Here is a 25,119-nt window from a genome sequence, read left to right as displayed (position 1 = left end):
TTCAGTAAAATATCATTAAATGAACATTATGTAAATTCGGTTAGTTTTCCATATGTAATAATGAAGTTTACTTTTAATAAGTATTAAAAAAAAGAAATTTATTAAAAAGAAATAAATCAAACAGTATAATAGTACAATAATGAAAAGGTTTCCATATATCAATGATAAAATGGACATTTTTAGAACATTTAGCCAACTCAAAGCGCATATTCATTCTTTGTTACAGTATGTTGTTTAAACAGTGAGTTGCAACACACTGTTCCTTCGTAACATATTTACAATTAAGTATAAACACGAAATATAAACTGATCATTACAAGTAACTGGAAAAAAAGTATTAGCGTGGTTAGAAAATTACGTTAAACACAAATATAACGAAGTATATATTTTATCAACTAAATCTTATCAACTATTTATATTGTTTACAAACTGTTTATATTTTTTTGTTTTTCAGTTTTTTTTTTCTAATTATTTTCCTTATTCCAATAATAATTGGTTGTATTTGATTCCAAGATATATATTATTTTTACTTTTTTTGTCAAAGTGCTACTGCCAAATATAAACGAAACAAGAGAAGTTGTTGTTGTTTTGAATTAAGCATAAAGATACACAATGGGCTATCTGTGCTCTGCCTACCACGGGTATCGAAACCCGGTTTTTAGCGTTTGAGTCTGCAGACATACCGCTGAGCCACTGGAAGGCCAAACAAGAGAAATATCTATCCTAAGGTTGCAGTAAAAGGTAATGATATAGTTATTAAAAGTAGCTTTTCTTGGGAAAACACTTTTGTTGATAAATGATTTGCAAAATGTTTCAATATAAATGTCTTACAATTTTCAACATACGAACATTTTTAATGGGACAATAATATATAATGGGATAACACGTTGGCACACCAACGGCTGTCTTCAACCCTAGCGACAAACATCTTTGACAATCTTATGTTGTTGTTCGATAATTATTCTCCAGAAACTTTCTTCGAAAGAAATATCAAGTAATTAAAACGTAAGTACCTTACAAACCATAACTGTAATAAGCTTTGTTGTTGCTGTAAGATTAGCATCTAGAATACATGCACCATAAATAATAACATTAATTTTTATAAGGTTGGCCTAATATATTATAGTATCAAAGCAGTTATTAAATTGATTAATAAAATGATACGAGAGCTGTTACACTCCTCAAAATATAAAATACTCAACAATATTTCTTACGACAAGATGTATAATACTAAAAAAATATTTCTTACGAGAAAAATAATAAACTAAAAGACATCAAATGACAATAATAAAACAAAATAGAAACCTAAAAGTTTTGAATGAATCAATAAAAGTATCAACAAATTAACGAAATCTGAACAGGATTCCACTGAAGACAAGTATTTCAATCCTACTCCATAAATATGTGGCTTAACATAGATTGACAGTTTGAAAGTTTCCCCAAGACACGTGTTTAGAACAAATGATTCTTTACTCTATGAGATTATTAAGATTTTAGCAAGAATTAAGTTCCCTTCTGAAGATTAGTATGTTACAAGTCATTGTAATGTGAAGAGTAGCTCTCCAACAAACTAAGTCAAGAAGCTCTCCATGTAATCTATTAAAGTTTAGAAACGATTAGTATCTAGCAGAGCAGACTACATGTCAACACACTTTTAATTAGAACCCGTAACAAGCTTCATTTTAATCTCTTATATTCCTCTCAGAAAACGGCTATGGTATCACTATTTCTTTAATATAGAGCTGAGAATCATCCTCATAGGAACTTTTGTTTTTAATATAAAATATTATGTTGAAAATTTGTAGTTTATCAAAAGAAAACTACTTTTGATTTTCTCAATAAAGAAGAAAATATACATAGTTATAACATTCAGTAATAATAACAATAACATGCAAATATAATTTCATTTACAAAATGCTTTCTGTTTGAGCTCATGTTTATAATATTTATTGTTAATTACTGAGAAGTAAAAATTAAATAAATGGAGGCGACTTATTGTTTCATCTCCAGGCACACTGGTAAATGGTCTTGATAAAGTAATGATTTTGTTTTTAGTTAAAATTCTTAATAAGCATTTTACCATTATTAAAGTATTTACGACTATGAAACAATGAAAATATATGCGAACATATACAAAGTTTATTAATGCTTTTCATGAAAATGGGACATTTGCTAAGGTATTATGGTCCAATTTTTTAAACAACTTTCTTGCTTTTTTTAACGTTCAATCTTTCTTTATTATTACCATTAAGTGATTTTGGTCATCATTTAATTGGGAGGCAAACCAATAATTCAATAAATCTAGAAACCCCAAAAACCATTTCCGAAAAATAAAACATAACATTTAGTAACTTAAGATTATTTAGAGTCAAAATATTAAATCAGTAGTAACGACGTATAATAATAATAATATTAAATACAATACCAGTTACATTACAAGAAAAACACTCAATGATTAGCATTATTAACCTACTCAGGAAGAGGTCTGAGTGACTTATAACGTTAAAAATTTCCGCGGTGAGCAGAGCCTAGACTGTCCATTAAGTAACTTTGTGCTTAACGATCGACAGTTTCTTTTCTTTAAGGCCGGAAAGTTTGAACACGTAATGAACAAGCTGCGTGTGCAATCTTTCTAGATTCAAATTTCAACTAAAATGAAAGCTAACACTGACGTATATTTTACTGAGAAAAATTAAAATTGTTTTTGTAGCACACATCTGACATTTTTCTCGTTTTCTTCTTTTGACTGAATATTAAACGAAAATGATCATAACAGGATTTGAAAATATGAAGGTATAAATTATTTAAGATCATCAAGCTTGGTCCATTGGGCCTGGTTGCTTTTTTATGTGATGTTAATCATCTTGTCATTTATACATTGTTATAATAATATTGATCTGTTATTTTCGTTTTTTAAAATAAAAATAATTGGTTATAGCGTCTCTCTGTTTTTCTCTCTCAAATATCACCATATCAAAGTTACTATTTTGTGACTACCTTCACCATACATAAAATTAATTATATATATATATATATATATATATATATATACACACACACACATAGTAACTGTTTAACATTGATGTTTATTTAAGTTAAATTATAATTTACAAATGAAATAATTTATACTGTTAAATCTGTATTATAAAACTTCCGTCCATTCAATAAAATTGTAGAAGATTCTCAAGTGTAAGTTTGTTTTTGTATTTTTCTAAATTTCGCGCAAAACCACACGACGGCTATCTGCGCTAGCCGTCCCTAGTTTAGCAGTGTAAGACTAGAGGGAAGGCAGCTAGTTATGACCACCTACCATCGACTCTTGGGCTTTTATTAAAGAATAGTGTGATTGACCATAACATTATAACGCCCCTTGTTAAAAGGAGCGAGCATGTTTAGTGTGCTGGGGATTCGAACCCGAGACCCTCACATTACGAGTCGAGTGCCTTAACCACCTGGCCATGCCGGGCTTCTCGAGTATAAGAATCAACAATATATGTACGTAAACACTAATATATCTTCAGTATTGTTGTAAAGATGAAATATTTAGAAACTCTTCTCACGCTTATAAATGTAACCAACGCACCGCGCTAAGAAACTGTATATTATTAATCTGTTAAAGTTGGTATACTATAGCTTTGAAACTCTAAATGTGATTAACACTTATTAATCGGGAACTTCAAATATTTGACCAGAACGTTAATAGATTTTGAATACTACAAACCTTTTGAATTCAGTGGTTTAACATCGGACATTAGTGCTTCTTATGAAATTTTAGAGGTGTAATAAACTCGACTTGTGGCCGACGAAATAAGAACGCAGATCTTCTTGTTGAAGAGATTTATGATTTTAAGAGTAAATAACAAACGTAATTGAAGTGGTTAATCTTGTAGATGTGTCTACTTACGATTCGTTTTACTTTACGACATTTTAAAATCACCAGAAAACTGCATGTTTAATGTTTTGAATTTCGCGCAAAGCTACTCGAGTGCTACCTGTGCTAGACAAATGTACAAGGTATTGGAGATAGGATTTTTCCAATTTGAGTAACCTCAGCAGTCACTTGAAAAAGCTGATAAGTATGACTGGCTAACTACAGTTTGGATTGGGCCAGAAAAAGCCAGTCGTCCATGTAATAATGCAAATGCAGCTTCAGGGCATGAAGATGATGAGCAAAAGCCCTGACCACCTGAGAGAAAATCTGGTTCAGAAATAAACCTGAAGGATAGTTGTGAAGCTGGTACACCATTCCATGGTAGACAAACCAAAGATATGGATGAGACCATGCTGAGATGAGATATACAAGTATGCATTGGTGATGCACACCTTCACTACCCATAAAACTGGAGAAATTACCCACTAGAGGGTGAGGCAGGACTCAACAGTGAAATGGGGTACGTGAATAAAGCAACTGAGGTAAGACAAATCAATGACAGGCCTCCAGTTCCCACTTATTTTGGAAGTGGGAGATGGGAGAAAAAAACCCAGTGAATAATGGGTAGCTATTTTGATAGCCTGTCAAGTGAGAAAGTCCTGAACCACCTCTAACAGGGAAGGAAACAGGTACAGGGAACAAGAAATGTGCAGCAATGAAATGAGTTTCAAATTCTTCTGACAAAACTCAAAGAATCTAAAACTCATTGATGACAGAGAGCAACAAACTGTGGCACCATGAGAAGGAGGTAGAGGTAAAGGTTGGGAAGGGGAAGTACAAGAAACCAGAAATGGTGGCACACTTGGATCCAACAGACATTGCCTGAACTTTCAAAAACTCTGGAACTATTTCAAAGACAAAATACTGTAAAAACAAAACCTTATGAAAATCCTAGAGATAAAGTGCTCAATAATACAGCATCAAAAACCAGAAGATCCCAAAAAATAGATAAACTGCATTTGCAAACCCAGAACCAAAGATGACAAACAAGCCAACACAGATCAGCAAGAAGAAGATGTCTCCTAAAAACCCCTCAGGATTTCTGTGAAAAGCTTCAGATAGGAAATGAAATGTGGAAGGATACTGTAAAAAAGTTGTGAGGATAAGACATGGGCAAAAAATTAGGTGTGGGTTAAATTTAAAAGGAATTCAGGGACTGCCTGCAAATGGGTAAAACAGGACCCAACAGTTGCTGGTCAAGATAAGGACAGTCTGCCCAATGATAAATGAGAGCACACTGATTTGAAGCCTACCTTTAAGGTAAAACCAAATAGGGTTGGTAAGAATATTCATGCAGTAAGGAAGGATGTGGGTCATAAGAAATAAGAACAAGGGATAAAATATGACATACCTGAAAATTAAAATTTGAAAAAGATACAAGAAAGGCCAAACATAATAATTATGAAAGATACTGGAAGGCATTGCAAATTCAGGTAGTTGAAACAGGTGATTAAAGTTGTCTTCAGCCTGCTCAGGTTCAAGAGGAAGTGAATCAATGTCTGGAGATTGAGACTGATTCATGTAATGTTTAATATCTTTGTGAATAAATGTTGGATAGCCAGCACCCGAAGCTTGTGATAAAGTATCCACCAAAACTGAGACCCTCAAAGCAGTGACAGACTGCAAAATTCATTCTTCAATAGTTGACAAAAGAGAATTTAGTTTAAAAAAAAGTAACTATAATTACGTAAAATTAACGTAATTAAAAAAAAAACTGGGTATGTTAGAAATTATAACCACTTAGAAAAACAGCTATCTTAAACTAAAATTAGAACAGAAAAGAAACATGTCTGAATATAAATACTGCCAAACAAGATGTGCTGATTTGGTAGAGGTGCATAGAAGGAGTCACATGCATCACATGATCCTTTGGTGGTGAGGTGATACATAATGATTTACATGAGTCATGTTGGAATAACCTCATTCCAATGCTTGAGTGAAGGGGATGAAGAAGCAGAAGATGTGTCATGCACAAGGAAGAAGTTTGCATACAAGAGCATAACTAATTTTGTGTGAGAGAGAATCACCATGCCCGAAAGCTTTATCTCTTGTCTATATGCTACTTTACAACTATTCAGAGCCATTTGAGGTCAAAAACTGGCCAAGAGCCAAACCTGAGATTTCTTATTTTTATTCATCATCATCTCTCTTCAACAGTCCTAGCTCTAGCAGTAACTATAATTTCATAATCATTTGACAGAGTAAAACGATCTGCATGGTCTTTGACTACCTATTTTATTATTCATCTCTGAAAAAATTTATAAAGCTTTAGAAATATACTCTACCATGTTATAAAAAAGTATATAAACAAGTATTAAGAAAAATTATACTAAATTAAGAAAACCATGTAGGGATAGATACTCAACATGAAAAACAAACCAAACAAGTTAGAGATGAAAGTGGACATATCACCTGATCTAGCTAATGAGCACAAAGCATAGTAAGCCATCTCAACTTTGTATGGAGAATTAAATACTTACATTCCTGGATTGGCAAAAGAAATATAACCAGAATTTGAAGTTATAAATTGCTACTCTATTGAGAAATAGTCATAACAGTAATATTCTAAAATTAACTAAAGGAAAGTTATAATGATGAAAGCTGAAATTTTATTCAAACACCAAGTTTTCAATGAACAAAGTGGTAAAGGCAGTATTGTAAGAATTTTATTGTCAGGATGGCTTAGTCTGCTATTTGATCACTATCTTGATTAAGTGATATGTGCACTTCCATTCCTGTCTCAGTTGGTTTCTTCTTTTAAATTTCAGCAGCTAATCTACATATCTGTTTTATTTAGCAATATTTTTTTCATTAATACCTGTTTAATACTTATGTTGTTACAAATGTGAGATGAACAACAAAGTCATGATTTTTCATAAAATTTATTAATTTTTTGAAAATTATATGCCAGCATTTCTAATATCTTTCCCATATACTAATCTATAAAATTAATTTTATCAATGTACTAAAAATGTCCATTAAAAAAATTAATGCATTATACATTGGTAAGTGCAATAATATTCAGTCCCAAAACACATCGTTCTCCAGCTCCAAGTTGTCTGTTAGCTTTGACTGAGCTGTAACATCTGTTGATCCTTCTACTTTAGCTGTGACATCTGTTGATTCTTCTACTTTAGCTGTGACATCTGTTGATCCTTCTACTTTAGCTCTGACATCTGTTGATTCTTCTATATCAGCTGTGACATCTGTAGATCCTTCTATATTAGCTGTAACATCTGTTGATTCTTCTACCTTCTTTTTATAAAGACCAAAAAGAGCTGAACGAAACAAATTGACAGCATGGACAGCAATCTGTATTTGAGCCCACTGTTTTTGTGTGATGAACTGTGCATCAGCCTGTAAAAAATAATAACTAATTGAAGCTAACCTCTACACTTCTGTAACTAATGTATGATATATAAATTTATAGAAAACCTCTTGTATAAACTTGCCTTCCTCCAATTAAAAAAAACTGAATTTGGTAATATCCACACTGTCTCAATTTATTTGCATAGGTCCACTGGATCAAGCTCATACTGAAAAATTAATGTTTACTATAATTCTGAATTTTCTTGGTGCATCGTCACAAAATTTGGTAAGCATTTAGTGAAATATAGAAGTATGATTCATACAAAAAATAAAAAATTTTAATAAAGTATTTCTATTAAAGATTTGTCTATTGATTCATATCTGGACTAGTTTAAGTGTAAAGTGATTTCTGTGCTAAGCATAAAAACACTTTTCATCTTACAGTTGTCAAACATAAGTTACATACCCTCTAAAATCTCCTAAATGAATATCAAGTCATTGTTGTTTTCTTTAAATAAATTTTACATTTTATTTACATCCTTATTTTCTCTACCCTAACAGTAGCAAGATCATCTGTAGGAAAAGTTGCAAAATATGAAATGAAATCAAAAGTACATTTCTCCTTATAATGACTATAAACTGTAACAGACAGCTACAATTGTTTATCTTAATAATTTCATGCCTCTATCTTTCCCATAAACCCTTGCATGTAATTTTATTGTTTTATTGGTTTCTAAACCTTGTCTAACTACCAAGCTAGAGTAACAAAGTAATAAATCACCTGGTGAGAGCTTAATTTAAGTTACTGTAAACACAGTATTGAAACAGCTTAAGTGCATTCTCATAAAGAATTTTTTCATTTAAGTTTTCTTATATACCCTAATACATTTCTCATTTTATACTTTTACTTCCTTCTTTAATAAATGCTAATAAAACATTCGTAAAGAAAACAACTAATTTAATACTTACTCCTGGAATCTTGTGTTTCAAAGCTGCCTTTTTTGTAACACTGTTGTTGTCTCAGAAATATTTTAAAATTACAGTATATATTTTATAATAAAAAATATTATCAATCAAAAGGAAAAAGAATGTGCTAAGGCTACTACTGTACAATTGGCTTCCTAAATAAGCTACAAAGGTGATAGTAAATTCTGTTAACCTTGTCAAGCTGTACTTACACAATGGTAAACAAAGAACTTGATACCAAATTTGTCAAAACCTTTTAGCTGAGTAATATAGCATTGTAGAAAAGTAAAAATCATTCCTTTCTACTGGTTATAAAAATTCAGTAGCAAATGTCAGACAATTATTGACATTGTCTGATAGGAGGGGCAAGACATATGGATGTCATTTATTTGTTTATATCTCAATAAAGTAAAAAGCTTGAAGGCTAGAAATGTACATTTTAATTTAGAAATATTAATGTATAAATGTTTAATTCTTGGCAAACCTAAAAGATCAAATAAAATGGAAAACTTCAAGCAAAGAAATGCCAAATGATTCAGAGTAATGAAGGCTCAGAATTTATTTAAATAATTCCTTTTGAAATTAACAATAAAATCACAAATTATGTTTAATAATGTTGGTTATATTTATGGTGATGTCCAAAGTTATTTATAACAACTAACAGGTTACGTCCTTAAATTTAACTCTTTTGATAATACATCTAGATCACTGTAACAAAAATAAATTGTATGTACCTGTTTTTCTTTTAGTGAGAAAACTCTTTGTTCTAATTGATACCACATGCAAGTATAACAAAATATGTAAGTAATATAATTACAGTTTTTTAGTATCCCAGTCATAAAAAATACATACCAATTTATTGAAAGAAAAGTGATTTAAGTAAAACTGGCTTATAGTTTTCTGATTTTGAAAATGATATCAAAACTTACTTGTTGAGAGAGTGTTGCTTCCCAATCAACTTTACTAATCCACAAAATGTCAGATAAGTGTTTTTCTAATTCATTTAGAAAAGATAGAGCAGTGTAAAAGAACTCTACAACTGATCTGGAAAATATTTAAAGTAGTATGAAAAAGCTTAACAGAAAACAAATAAAAAAACATCATTAATTTGCAGTACTAAAATCTGACCAATAGATATATTCATCAAAAGTAAAACATAAATTACCAATATCATTTAAAAATCCTAGATGTAGAAATCTAGTTTTATAACTAATAAAACTAAAAGTATAAGAAAAATCCATAACATTTATTTCAGTGAAATCCAATACCAATGCAGACAGATTCAAACACATTTGTACCTGGCTTAGGTAACTTAATTTTTCATAACATTTTCAAAATTTTTCATGATAATAGCAAAATTGACTAGAAAATATGAGGTACTACAGTCACCCACATGTATTGAATTCCATAACATTAAAATTGACAACTTTTGTAACACTTTTTCCATAATAGTTAAGTAGTCAGAAGTAAATTGGTCAAAAAAAAAAAAAGTCTTGGAGATTTTTACTTATTTTATTTCTGGCTTGAAAAAGAATCATAAAAGTGTATGACATAAAAAATACAATTCATTTCTCTTATCAAGATTTCAAAAAATGCAAAAAAGATCTACTATCAATAATAGTCAAGGTTAGACACAATACAAACCACAAATATCTGATAACAAAGTGTGACATAATAAACTTGAAATCAAAGAAAATCTATTAAAAGTTTTATTGAATACAGAAGTTGTGAATGCCTATTTTTTTTAAATTACATAAAAAATGACTGTCTTAAAGTTATAAAATTACAAAAATGTCAATCAGATGAGAAATATATAGCAATATATAGTATATAGTATGAAACCTTCAATATATGATTAAAGATATTGAATATTAAAAATATATGATATTGTAAATAAAGGTAGACATTCAGCAATAAATTCTCATATTTATTAGTCTTTACTTATCAAATTACAGAACTGTTATTGATGTAATGCTCCAATACCTATCTTTCAGGCAATTTTAATTATCACAATTTGTTCAGTATCTCACATAGAAAAATTGCATTTCTACTGTTATATTACATCATTCTTTTATCAAAATTAGTTCTAAAAATATTTAGTAATGCCACATTATTGTTGCTTGCTCTAATTTCTTCTAGAACAGTTTTAAAAAATATTGTAAACAATTACTAACAATGTAGAAAGTTCTTATCAATTCAGTTAATTCCCTAACACTTCAAGACACTACTTTTGAAATACAACCAAGTTATTTGTTTAAAACCATAAATAATGCTTCTTAATACCATTTGGTATAATAAATCTTTTCAAAATTTTATTTTCACTTTCCAGGTCTGAACAGTAATATACCAATCTAATTTTTCAAACACTAAATATGAAAACAAGAAAATCCAACTTATGTTAAAATACTTTTTTCTATGTACAAGTAACTGGACTTGAAAGTTTTCATTTTAATATAATTATGGAGAGGAATTTGAATATTTTTCTTATGTAAGCCTGATCTATTTGCCACAGAAATGAAAACTAAGAGGAAATGCATAATATAAACAAACTACTTTACTGCACAATGAATAATTTTACTCTAGTTTCTTTGTTTTGAGAGATACTGAACATATACAACACCCATAATTACATATCAAACAAATATGAAGTGCTTTATAACCTTACTAACATATGATGAATTTAATTTGTCCAGATGTAAGATTAAAAAATTTCCAAAGAATATGGCATTGATATGTTTCATATTGTTCAAAGAAACATTAAATCATTATATAAAAGAAAAGTGATAAGTTGTGCAGGTAGATTTCCTTGATAGGTATTTAGAAGCTATTACTTACTTCATGTACACCAACAAACAATTCTTCAAACAAAAATAATAATACCACCATATTTAAAATAACTATTTTTCAGTTACAGAACATGGGCCATTCAATGAGAAGTCAAAAAAATAAATTTATAGAAAAGCCAGAAAAAACATAAAATTCAGAATCTATATTCTTTCAAATGACACACTTAAAGAAGATATTCAGTCAGTAATTAATGCAAGTGGAGTCTGATAATGAAAGAAAACAACTGTAGAAAAGAGGAAGAACTCTGTAGCATGAAAGCCAGTAGTAACCTATAGATAATTTTTTCTTCATTTCCAGAGAATTAAAGTATAAAGAGGTAATTTTTAAAAGACTTCCACTAACTTTTAGTTCACACTAGTCTATACTATGAAACAGCAGCTTACAGTTACTCAGCAATATCTGAATAGCTGTTTTCATGCTTTAAAAAATTGTTACTTTTTTAGTACCTGTAATTCCACATGCAGAGGAGAATTCTCCAACTGTGGAAATTCTAAGGCCAGTACAATACATACACAATGAAACAAAGACTTAATGTATCCCTGGACAAATTCTAGACTTTCCTTTCATGGTAATAAAACAACTGAAAGTAACTTTAATTTTGAAAAAAATCAGTAATTTATATACATTTTTAAATCTTTAATTAGAAGATATACAAGATAACTGTAATATACAAATTAAAAATATTTTAGCTTTAAAATTAATTGAAGATGAAAATTTTACTTTTCTTTCAGGTGTGTTTTATATCAGTGATGCAAAAGGAATGATATAAAATATATTTGTAATGCAGAATATTATGTATCTTAACAAAATATTGTTTTCTCATGTCTGTAAGTTATCAAAGTTATTTTCATCCATTTAAGGAATTTATTATATTACATTTTATTTCAATTTCAGCAGCCCTGACTGAAGTTGAACCCCATAAAGTTTAAAATAAAAAGGGAAAATGGAAAGAGGTGATACTGAACCACATTTGTTCTTATTTACAGTTGTAGAATTTTATTTTATAGAATACTCTACTTCTTTTGCATTTTGACTTATCAGAAGACATTAATTTGTGTTACACTATATACAACATCTACCATTATTTTATTATCTTCATAATACAAGAACCCTTTCCAGGATGGTATAGCAGCAATGGATTATTCAAATGAAACTTCAGAATAACTTGTCAGATGTTCTACTTGTTGAATACAAATGTTAGTTCAACAAGTCTCTCCAAGATCTTCAGTTTTTGTACAAAGTCTAGACATAGCAAAATCTAAGTTTGTAACATCCTGTTCTTGTCATAGACCAGGCAGTCTACACAATTTTTTTGAAATACTATTACAAAAACTAAAATGGTTTCATCAGCATATCTAACAGTCTAAATGAATTCCACACATGCATGTTATAGGCACCTATTTTTCTGTAACATCAGCAGGAACTTTAACTTCTAACTTGAATTACATCTTTGTTTTGCAGACTTTGTAACTATCTTCAAGTTAAGAAACATGTCCAAATATATTGAAAAACATAAGTAAAGAATGTTCTGTAAAACTCTTATGTGTTTGTGTATTCACATTTGCTATATTCATAATAAGGCCATTAGTGATTCCTGCAAATTGAAAATTAATTTCAATTTACTATTAATTTTGGTTTATAACAAAACAAAACATGATAATAGGAAGCATTTATTAAACATTTTGGAATGACTAAAATTCCATCATCAGTAATCTAAAGGAAGGAAGGTTACAAACCCTCCCAACTCAGCTACCTATCAGTACAATACAGAAACAGAACATTTGATTTCTGTATTTAACTTTAAAGAACTCTCAACAGACAAAACATGACACAGAACCTCTTGTAAAAGAAACTACATACATAAAAACTATTCTTCCCTTCCTAAATACTATGCAGTCTTCACTAAATTTGAACTATTTCATTTCTACCACATATTTATTTTCTTAACTTATATTTGAATATTCAAATTGTTCGCTCTTATGTAATGTACTTCTGTTATAATTACAAATATTGCTTGTTTTGTACTTGTAGATTACTGATGATAAAATTTTGATGGTTTTGAAACAATTCATAAATGCTTCTTATTATCAAGTTTGTGTGTTGTTTGATCATCAGGTTACGTTTTCCAAAAAATGAGTCAATTATTAATTTTCATTTACTTTAAGTTTAAACAGCTTGTATGTCTACAGAAAATAACATGTAAAGTTATGTATTGCTGTCTTCTCCCTTCTCTTGCACACTCCTAACTAGTTTTGTCAACAAATAGAACCTTATATTTCTCAAGGACATTTCTACAGCATTCATGCAAAGGGGTTCAGTGGAGGTCAAGACACACACTGTGTGTGTGTGTGTCTGTTCCGTTCAATCCACTCATATGATTTGTGATATTATGCTCCACTTGGCCATCATTGGTTGTGGCTGATCAAGTCACATCACTTGTGCTGCAGAGAACTTCATGTGCTTAGCAGTCAACTTGTGACTGTAGTAATCATGTGTCATTTGTGATTTTTTTCCTAATCTTTCAATCCCTTTATACTAACTATGTCGAGCAGAAAGTGAAGGAACGAATATGTACAATATGGATTCACGTGTATAATGGAACATGATGGGAGTCAGCATCCTCAATGCATGATTTGCGATGCCAAGTTGAGCAATTCTAGTCTAGCATCAGCAAAACAAAGAGAACACTCCCTAAAGCTGCATGGAGATGGGAAATACAAGAACACAACCCTTGCTGAATTCAAGGTAAAGAGAGCCAGGTTCAATTAAAAGGCTACTTTGCCTGTTCTCGGCTTTGTACCCATCGATAAACCGATCCTCACAGCATCATATAAAGTTGCATACTTGATTAAAAAGCAAGACAAACCACACACCATTGGTGAAGCACTCATAAAACCAGCTGCATTAAAGATGGCGAATATCATGCTGGGAAAAGCTGCTGAAAATAAGTTATCCCAAATTCCTCTTTCAAATGACACCATCAGCAGCAGAATAGATGACATGAGCGATGACATCTTGGCTCAAGTAGTTCCAGATATGATTTCAAGCCCAGCAAAATTCAGCCTTCAAATCGACGAGACCACCAAAGTTTTCAATCTAAGCCAGCTTGTTGTATTCGTGCGTCATGTGAAGAACGACGAGATAAAAAAAGATTTTTTATTTTGTAAGCCTCTTACAACAACAACTAAGGCAGGCAACGTGAAGAAACTTGTGGATTACTTTTTCAGAGACAATGATCTTTCGTGAGATATGGTTTCTGCAGTTTGTTCGGACGGAGCTCCAATCATGCTGGGACGAAACTCTGGTCTTGGTGCGCTGGTGAAAGCCTATGCACCACACACAATTGTAATGCACTGTGTTCTGCACAGGCATGCATTGGCAACAAAAACTTGCCTTCAAAACTGACAGAAGTATTTAAAATTGTAGTGGAATGTGAGAACTTTGTGCAAAATAGTGTCCTGAAACACCACATCTTCAAAGAGCTGTGTAATGAAATGGCCTCTGAATTCGAGGTACTTCTGTACCATTCAAATGTTCGATAGTTATCCCAAAGAAAGGTACTGAATCGTGTTTTTGCCATGCGTGTGGAATTAGCCCTGTTTTTGCGAGAGCACCAACAATGTCATGCAGATTGCTTCGAAAAATCTAGGTTCATTCTCATTTTGGCATACATGGCTGATATCTTCAATGCTCTCAATTATCTCAATCAACAGATGCAGGGCAGTGGAGTAAACATCATCGAAGCGGAAGAAAACCTGAAGGCTTTTCATAAAAGCTACCGTTATGGAAACAACGAACAGAGAACGATAACTTCGCAAACATTCCCCTGCTGGACAACTGTGTAAGTAAGATCAAAAATGTGTCTGAAATTGGAGACATTTCTGTATCCGGAGAACTGAAGCAATTGCCATGCACATAGATGAGCTCGCAAAGTTTCTTGATGGATACTTCCCCACTGGAGAGTCATATCCAGTACTTAACCTTGTACTTGTTAATAATGTCAGCGACAGAACATTGTTTATCCAATTTCAACAACCTAAAATCTATAATAGTATCTCAGCAGTAAAATCTCATTATATATTCAACAAAAACAGAAGGAATTTACAAAAAAAAAGCAAAAAACAAAATGCAATTCAAAATCATTTATAATACAGTAGTAGATGATTGAAAAAATTAATAAATTTATAGATAACAAAAATAGTTTAATTTACTACAATTTCTATAGCCATGGTATGACTAATCTATTACTATTTACAACAAATATTTTATACATACTTGTGATATGACACATGAATATTAACAGCATCAGTTGAAAGAGGTTGCTGAAGTCTATATCGAAGTTGATCCGTTTCATTAACGACTGAAGACAGGTGGTTGGCTAATTCTGCTATCATTTTTATTTTTGCTTCTGTGAAATTTTAATGTAATAAATAAAAACTGAGCACATATTACATAAATGCATAACTGAAATAGCTTTCTCATTTACTGTTCTTGAATGCTTCTTGCAAACGTTCATGAACGCTCCGAGACTAATAAAATTCCTATGGGAAAAAAGACTAGAATATCATAAAAGAAGGATTTGATAGGTACTGAGTCTATAAGAAAAAGTACCTATCAGAGATTAGAAATTCATCCTTTTACATGTTAGCTTTAAATAATGAATTTTGAATATGGATATCTACAGAGTGCATTTTCTTATAGGGTCATTCCATGTCAAATAACCAGGGAACTACAGGTGACCCCCACAGAATGCCTTGAAAAAATTCACGTGCTCATCTACCCATATAATGAAACATCGCAAAAGATTAGATCAATATCTCTAATAGTTTCTGATTTACAGCCCTGTAAAATTTAGTTCATTTTTTTTTTTATTTTTGACAAATTCTTTTTCGGGCGACTTAGGCTGCTTAAAGCTGCAAGAGTAATGGTGGTAGAAGGCTGAAATTTGCTATACTGACTGAAGTAATCTCACAGAATTCAAAAATGGGCTCAAACCAAGTTTATCTTTCTTAGGATTTGCATAGTGAGGCAGTAAAAAACCCAAAATTGTAAAAAACATTGGTTTATGTAATAAGACATAGCTCTACGACTTAATATGATACAAAGCTGAATTTTGTTTTCTAATTTCCTTTAACATATCAGCAATTGTTGTAATTAAAAATATATTAGATCTCCTGTAAAAAAATTTAGTTGCATTCAACTTATGATTTAATTAAAAATAGCCATATTTCAGGCCACAGTTTGACCATGTCACCAGTTATTCAGCCTTTTCAGATTTTGACCATATATTCTTACATCTCTAAATATGATCTACAAAAAAAATCAGGATGGTGTTCAACCTACTTTTTACATTATAATTTTTTAAAGTATCCTTTGACCATACATTTTTTATTAAAAAAAACATTTCAGTTCAGGTGTTTTACTATGTGCAAATATATCCATACAATTTTGAAAAATATCTGTCAGAATTTTATGAATCCCACTGAAATATTCTAACCATCCTTTCACAATGTTAAATAATGAACTTGTAAGAAACAAGAAAGAATTAATTCATTTCTGAACAAGTTTATTGGTATAACTAGTTAGATCACAAGGCAATGCAAATATATTGTGTATGCATTACAGTTATGCAAATATGGCTGAGTTTAAGATTCATAATATAATAAATACAAAGGTAAATCAGACATAAAAAGCACAGTGCTACAACAGGGGATAACTGAGAAAGATTATAGTCCCACCAAACTATAATAATCATGACAATGAAATGTTTAAAAAAACTGCTTTAGTGATAAATTACCCTTAACAACATCAAATAAAAATTGCTTTGTTCAAACAGCTTGAATAAACTTCTGAAATTCGAGTTTGATTATGTTGAGATCACTTTGACTTAGAACATAGTGGCAAGCACTACTGCCTTGCATTCTGAGGGGGTCACCTGAAAAATTTTCTGGATGATTTGACATGGAATGACCCTATAGCAAAGTCACTTTGGGCTATCTGTTGAGCCCACCAAGGGGGATGTTTACAGAAGGAATATATCTTTCAGTATTGAAGTTACACTCTTTTGGGTAAGGATAAAAAGAGTGTGATACATTGGTAGTTTGTTAATCAATAGTATCTCTTTTAGAGATAAACTCTCCTCACCCTGTCTTATTGTGAAAATTTTAAACATACAATGTATAACTCACAGTATCTTGTATACTTGATTCATTAGTGGTCATAAATGAGCATGTTTCCAATCATCATACCCAAGATTATCTAAAAGATTTAAATCTGTATACTGCTATAGATGTTTTTAAGTGTGGAATTCTGTCCTTATACCTGAATAAAAAGTTGTACTCTTTTTCTCAAATTCAGAAACTACTCTAAAAATCAACTTGTGGACGAATTTTATAAAAAGAGTTCACGCAATTTATTTCTTATAGTTAATATAAGTTTACCTGCATATGGTAATGTGAGAAACACTGTTTGCTTTGGAATATCAAACTTTACTTGTTAAAGATTTTTAACCTCATTCGCATAATTATGTACATTATTAACTTTCATATTATTCAGAAAACAGAAATGAGCTAGTTACTTTTGAATATTTGCAAGAACAGGTTAAAAACTAACATGAAGCAATTCCACAGTCAGCAGAGAGCTAAGCAAGTTGGTATAAATTGTACAGTTAATGTACTGAATAGCTTCTACATGATCTAGGTCAAGAGAAATAGCATAAAATTCAGCTGTGAACACAGAAAATTTAGAGGGTGTGCAACCACTGAATCACTGATTAGCTGCTTAGACAACACAGCCAGTCAATGCTGCCATGCAGTCATCTATAGATGGCTTACAGAGAATGGCAAAATCAAGTTCCAAGAGGGCAGTGAAAAAAGGGCCAGTTAGACTGATTCAGCTTCCACTGTGACATCTGAGTCAAGTGGCATAGACCATGGCAAGTCTCTCTAAAAATGACAGGAATATTATCATTGCACCATAGGTTATTATAAACCCTCTAAGAAAAGTAAGAGAAAAGTGAAAAGGAGCAGACAGAGAGTTGGTTGGTTGATTTGATGTTTTATGGCATAAAGCAGCTAGGCTATCTGCACTAAACATCTGGTAAAAAGTTGAAATTAATGTAAATTTAGTAAAATTCATAAAAGGAAATTAAGGTAAAACAAAACTAAGTTAAAAAAAAACATAAATAGCATAAAACCAATGTTTACATCTAGTCTACAGCAGTAAGAAAAAACTACAGTAATACAAGTTGTAAAGAACTTTCTGTAACATAATTGTAATTATTATAACTCACCAGGAAGACTAACATAAAGTACAAAAACCATCATCAATCACCAGATTGTTTGTTTGTTTTGAATTTCGCGCAAAGCTACTAAAGGGCTATATGCGCTAGCTGTCCTTAATTTAGTAGTGTAAGACTAGAGTAAAGGCAGATAGTCATCACCACCCACAACCAACTCTTGGGCTACTCTTTTACCAATGTATAGTAGGATTGACTGTAACAATCCAATGCCCACACAGCTAAAAGGGCAAACATGTTTGGTGCAACCAGGATTCGAACCCGCAACCCTTGGATTATGAGTCGAACGCCTTAATGTGCTTGACCATGCTGGGCCTATAATCACCTGAAGATGGTATTTCCAGTCCTGGTTCTGAGTTATTTGACATTATGGCCATTTTCAAAAAGTAATAAAAGTTTTAAAAGACTTGTAGCAAAATTTTAATAATAACTCACCAGGATGATTAATGGGTAATTCAAACAGCAGCGTTAGTCACCTGAAGTTGTCCTTTCCAGTACTGGTTTTGAGTTATTTGACGTTACAGCCATTTTCTAATTTCAAATCGAACTAGATGGACTGTGATTCTTAAAAGGGAACCACATTAAAAAAGATATAATGTATAAATTAAAAAACTTAAATGGCATTAAAAAGATTAATGGCTTGCAAAAAACTAAAATGTTTCCAAGGTGTACAGTGTCATCATCACCAATAACAATGTCTAACATTATGGACAACCCTTGGGACAGAACACGTTTTAAAATGTTGCCATTATTGAAAGTCATAACGACAGCAAGTGTATCAATCCCAGTTAAAAGAAAACAATGAATTAAAAAACTGTGACCAATATGAAGTCTAGTTAAAACAACTTCCTCTTTCGGTTCCTCATGGAAGCAAGATGGCCAAAGTCCAGTATAGGGTTTTATTTGGAAAAGCTTGTTTTCACATTGCTCATTCCAAGTCAACTGCCAGTTGGCACAGAGTAGAGCCTTGAGTACAGGACCATAGTTCATGTATAGAACAGGCACAGCATTAACAGTGCCAGAGCAGATAGATTTAACTGCAGTGTCAGGGGCTGCATTCCTGTGAATACCAACATGGCCTGCTATCCAGAAAACCTGGATAGTAGTTGATGTTAAAGAAAAATGGACCAGTCAGTTTTGAATACCAGTAAGAACAGGATGTGAACTGACATGAAATGATTCCAGGGCCAGCAGAGAACAAAGCAAGTCAGTATAAATAGTGCAATTTGAGTACTGCTTATCTTCTATCTGATCCAGGACGAAAAAAAATGGCATACAGTTCAGCAGTAAACAAAGAAGCTGTAGAGAAGAATCTGTGCACAACCACCAAACCACAAGAAACTATGGCAGAGCCAAAACAGTCACATAATTTTGAACTATCTGTATAAATAGGAATGAAAGAATGGTTTGAAAGATGTTTAGCAAATAACAGACAGTATTTCTAATCATGAGAGTCTGTTTTTCTCAGACAACTTGAAGATAGGTCACATTTGGGAACTGTAAAAAGCCATGGTGGAATGGGCTGATCAGTGGATACAGCAATATTATCCAAGGACAGACCCAATTCATCCAACTTCTCCTGGATATGAAGGTCAAAAAAAGCAATGATAGATCACCTGTTCAGAAAAAGTATGGCCCACTGAGGAAGGAAAACACAACTCCAGGTGGGATGATTTGGCAAGGAGCAAAGTTTTGAAGCATATAGTAAAGACAGTTGCAAATGGCAGATGTGCACAGAAGATTCACGAGACTCTGTGGATAAGCTCTGAACAAGGGATGTGCAGAAAGCCCCAGTACAGAGCCGAGGTCCTTCATGATGAATAGGATCCAGCATCTTTAATCCACTCTATCTAGACCAGTGATCCATAGTCAAGTTTCAATTGAATAAGAGCACAAAATATCTTTAGAATAGAACATCAATTCACTCCCTAAGTGGTGGAAAAGAGGACACGGAGAATGTCCAGTGCTCTTGTACGTTTGACCAGTAGCTGCTTAATGTGTGTAATAAAGGTTAGCTTAAGGTCAAAGATAAGCAAAAGAACTTTCTTTCAGGAACCAAAGGCAGCACAACTTCACCAATACAGAGTTCAGGATTAGGGTGAAAACCTTATTGGCAGGAAAAGTGCATGCAAACAGCTTTAGAGAGAGAGATGTTAAAGCTGTTTGGTGTGGTCCACTTCAGTAAACATGTGAGGGTAGGCTGTAGCTGTCGCTCAGTATACATCAAGTTCAACAACTGACAGAAGATGTGAAAGTCGCCGACATAGAGCCCATTTGCAACAGTAGGAGGAAGTCATTCAGTGATGGTATAAATCTTTATACTGAAAAGTGGGTCATTCAATACACAGCCCTGAAGGACTACAACTTCCTGTAGAAAAGTACAGGAAAGTGCCAAACCCACATGAACATGGAATCACCTGTCCATTAAAAATTTTTTAATAAAAATGGCAAATGGCCACATAATCCATGTATATGGTCTCGAAAAAAGCCATACATCCATGTTGTATCACATAAGTCTTCTCAATTTCAAAGAATATTGATACAAGATGTTGTCAGTTGAGAAAGGCTCCTCTGATTGACACTTCAAGACAAATCAGGTGGTCCAAGGTCAAGTGCCGTTCTCGGAGCCCAAACTGGGTGGGTGAGAGGAGGTTCTTTGATTCGAGGAACCAAACAAGATGAGCATTAACCGACCTCTATAAAGTCTTACAAAGCAACTGGACTGTAGTTTGAAGGAATCTTGGGATCCTTCCCAGGCTAAGAGAAAGGTAAGACAACAGACTGTCACCAGACATCAGGAAAACATTCTCCTGCCAGACCTGGTTAAAACCAATCAAAAGCATAGCAAGAGAAGCAGGAGAAAGATGGTGCATTGTTTTATAGTGTATATCTTCAGGTCCATTCAATATACTACCAGACCAATGAAGGGCCACTTTGAGTTCCACCAGTGTGAAGGGACGATTATAGTTGTAGAGAAAATCAGCTCAAAAGGAAAGAGGTGATTGCTCTGCCCAAGTCATGATGGCTAAGAAGGTAGAGGAAGAAGCAGAAGTGCTAGACTCGCAGCAAAAGCCTTCACTTAGAGTACTGACGATGCTCCACGTATCAGCTACTTCCCAGTCATCAGAGAGCAAGATCGAGAAGGAAAGAATTAGATTGCCCCTGACCTTTCGAATCTTGTCCCATGTGACTTAGGAACTGCTGGTAGTAGATATGCTGGTTGTAAACTTAATCCAAGATTTCTTCTGGCTTCCGTTCTTATCTACCAAGCATGTGAACAAAACTGCTGAAAAGTGGGATACCCACGAAAAATATCCCAGGCCCGTTTTTGAGCCTTCCGTGCCATGAGGCAAGCAGAATTCAACCACAAAAAAGAATATCGTGGAATACGTGTCTGGGTTTTAGGAACACATATAGCAGCTGCTTGTATAATACAGTCAGTTACTGCTGTCACACAGTCATCTAGTGATGGCTTATAGATGATGGCAGGATCAAGTTCTGCGTGAGTAGTGAAAGAAGGCCAGTTTGCTTGATCCAGCTTCCACCGGGGCATGCGGGTCAGGTGGTATTAACCATAGCTAGTTTCTCTCAAAAGTATAGGAAAATGATCACTGCTTCATGGATTATTGTCAACCATCTAAGAAAAATGGAGGGGAGTAAATTGAGAGATGAATAGCAATAAAGGACTGACTAGGTGCATGAAAATAAATAGAAAAAACAGTATTGAAAAGAGAAAAGTTGTGATCAGAGAGCATACACTCTATGGAGTGACCCCTCCTATCAATATCACCACTTCCCCAGAGGGAATGATGTCCATTAAAGTCCCCCAGGATTAAAAAGGGAGATAGCAACTGTTCAATAGGAGTATCAAGGTCTGATTGATCACAGGTCTTTCCAAGCGACAAATAGATATAAAAAAACAGTGATGGTACGACCCCAGGAAAGAAGGATGGCTACGGCCTCCAAGGATGTGTCGAGTGGCAAAGACAGGGTGGGCATACGCTGATCAACCAACAGTGTCACCCCTCCATACACTTGTTCATCAAATAGTCTGTCATTTCTGTACAAAGAAAACCACCAAAAGGTGACTGTATCAGCAAGTTTCACAAATGTTTTCTGTAAGGAAAGACATACAGGATGGTAGGAAGCACTCAGTGCTTCGATGTAATCCAGATTAGAACGTAAACCTCAACAGTTCCATTGTATCAAGGTGGCCATTTTTATTTATGAGTAGGCAAATTGGGTGGAGAACCCTTCTGTTTATGACAATGTCTTTTTTTCTTTACTGTCTTTATTCGAAGGAGGTCTATCATCCACAATGGATCCTGCCCTGAGTCGGTTGGGCAGGTCTTTGCTGTTGGAAGAAGATTCCAGCTACTGAGAACATGAACGAATGATTGTTTTGCATCTTGGGGCGTGAGAAGAAGATGTATCTGAGGTAGTGCCTGCACCTGGAATCAAAGAAAGTGGATCTTGGGATTTACTGGAATGTATGTTAGGATCAGAGATGAGTGTTGAGGTTGATTCATTAACGTTTTTGACTATGGAGGTCAAAAGACTTTTCATTTAGTTTGAGAATGATTCTTTTGGAGGCACAGAGAGATCTGTTTGCACTTCCCCTATTGAAGTGGAATGAAGTGCAGCAGCATACATCCAAGATAAAGTGGTGGACAGCAACTATTAGGCCTCATGATAAGTAATGTTATGAATCATTTTCATATGCTGCACCTCTTTTTCTTCCAACCATTTAGGACAAGAAAAAAAAAAGGATGGGTGAGAGCCATTGCTATTGATGCAATGAGGGTTCATTTCATACTCACAGGCATCATGGTCCTTGCCACTGCAATGAACACACAAAGAACCACAACATGAAGTCTTCGAGTGACCGAACCGCTGACACTGGAAACATCTGAGAGGGTTTGGAATGTATGGCCAAACCTTGCAATTAAGATAAACTGCCTTGATAGTAGCAGGTGGACAAGGTGATGTAACTGTCAGAATGAGGACACTGATCAGCACTGTAATTCCATCTTTGTGAGTGGATATACTTCTCACTGCAAAAACTACTTGGGTGGAGAAACAAGCAAGAATTTCTATCCCAGAAATGTTCTTCAAATTCCTCCCAACAATAACTCCTCATGATTAATTCAAAATAGCATGAGGTATGACCTCAATACTTATACCCCCAATTGCTTATAAATGCAAGAGGAGTTCACTATGTTGAGATGTGGATGTTTCCACCAATATGTCACCAGAGTGAAGCTTCATTACTGACTTTGGAGACCCAGATAGTCCCTCTAGGCCCTTCTGAATGAAAAAGGGAGACATTTGCCCTAAAGGTTTGTCTGCAAGAGAATGTAGTATAAGAAAATGAGGCACTACAGGAGTTACAGATGTTGAAGATTGCTGCTCAGAATCTTCAAGAAGTGGTCATTTACCTATGGACTGTTTTCTCATTATTTTATTTAAGTTTTAATTTGGAGCATCCATAATAAAAAAGGAATATTTCAGTGCCAACTGACCCCACCCACCACGGAGCCCTACAAGGGGACACACTACAATGTCAAGCAAGGACACTGCAGCAATGCCAGAGTTTTGTAAACACTATACCCAAACACCTACATCAGACACAATGTCCACAACATCAGTATAGAGCATCCAACACTGGTACTCGGTTAACCCTAGCCCAAGTGGACCAGCTGACTGACTCCAGGGTTCACCTCAAGACTGCCCATCTACAAGAATTCCAGGCCAAAGTGGTATGTTAGGGTTGGATCCCTCATACATCATGATCCTTTCCTCCCCTTCCCGGGTCACCACACATGGCAAACATGTAGGTGGATGTTTAGATCCTAGAGGAGGTAAACTGACTGAACAGAACCTTCCCTGGGAGGTCCCATCACCACATACAAGAATCCACTCCGAGGGGGCAGACAGAGAGATCAATAGTAGTAAAAGACTGACTAGGTGCACAAAAATAAATGTAGGAACCAGTACTGAACAGAGAAAAGTTTTGATCCAAGAACATATGCTCTCTGGGATGAACCCTCCCATCAATATTAGCACCACTCCAGAGAGGATTATGTCCATTAAAATCCCCCAGCATTAAAAAGGGAGATGGTAACTGTTCAATGAGGGCATCAGGGAGAAGGTAAAGAGAAGAAATAGTGATGGTATAACTCAAAGAAACACGGATGGCTAGAGCCTCCAAGATGCATCAAGTGGCAAAAACAAGGCAGGCATACACTGATCTACCAACAATGCCACCCCTCCATGCACTCATTCATCACACAACCTGTCATTCCATACAAAGAAAACTGCTGAAAGGTGATGCACTGACAGGTTTTAGAAATGTTTCCTGTAAGAAGAGACACACAGGATGATAAGAATCAATCAAGTCCTTAATGTCATCTATATTTAAATGAAAACCCTAATTGTTACACTGTATCAAAGTGACCATTTTTATTTATATGGAGGAGAATGGGGCAGGAAGCCTTTCTGTTTTTGACCACATTTTTTTTTTCTTTATTGGACGGAGGTCTATTGACCTCCACATATCCTGCCTTGGTCCAAGTAGGCAGGTCTCTATCTATAGATGAAGATTTCAGTGACTGAGGCCATGAACAAATAATTGTTGTGTATCTTGGGGCTGGAGAAGAAGATGGTCCTGAGAAGATGCCCAAACCTGGGGCTAATAAAGTAGACCTGGGAAGCAACCAGAAGGAGTGGCAGGGGTAGAGATGAGAGTAAATGTAGACTCTTCAATTCTT

The 25,119-nt window shown here is 33.7% G+C and overlaps 1 protein-coding gene across 5 annotated transcripts in view; it reads right to left on the bottom strand.

The window, feature by feature from the left end:
- Positions 1–6,796: 6,796 nt before the first annotated feature.
- LOC143232874 (uncharacterized) overlaps positions 6,797–25,119 on the bottom strand; it is a 60,913-nt gene continuing 42,590 nt past the window's right edge. For all 5 annotated transcript variants that reach the window (XM_076468864.1, XM_076468865.1, XM_076468863.1 and 2 more), the window contains 3 exons: positions 15,328–15,460; positions 9,135–9,249; positions 6,797–7,287 (listed from right to left, as the gene is read on the bottom strand). In XM_076468864.1, the coding sequence (XP_076324979.1) occupies positions 6,952–7,287; positions 9,135–9,249; positions 15,328–15,460 (584 nt within the window). In that variant the 3' untranslated portion in view covers positions 6,797–6,951. The remainder of the gene's footprint in view (positions 7,288–9,134; positions 9,250–15,327; positions 15,461–25,119) is intronic.

Source organism: Tachypleus tridentatus, chromosome 11 (assembly GCF_004210375.1).
Source record: "Tachypleus tridentatus isolate NWPU-2018 chromosome 11, ASM421037v1, whole genome shotgun sequence".
Taxonomy (NCBI): domain Eukaryota; kingdom Metazoa; phylum Arthropoda; class Merostomata; order Xiphosura; family Limulidae; genus Tachypleus; species Tachypleus tridentatus.
This window is presented reverse-complemented; position numbering and strand designations above follow the sequence as displayed.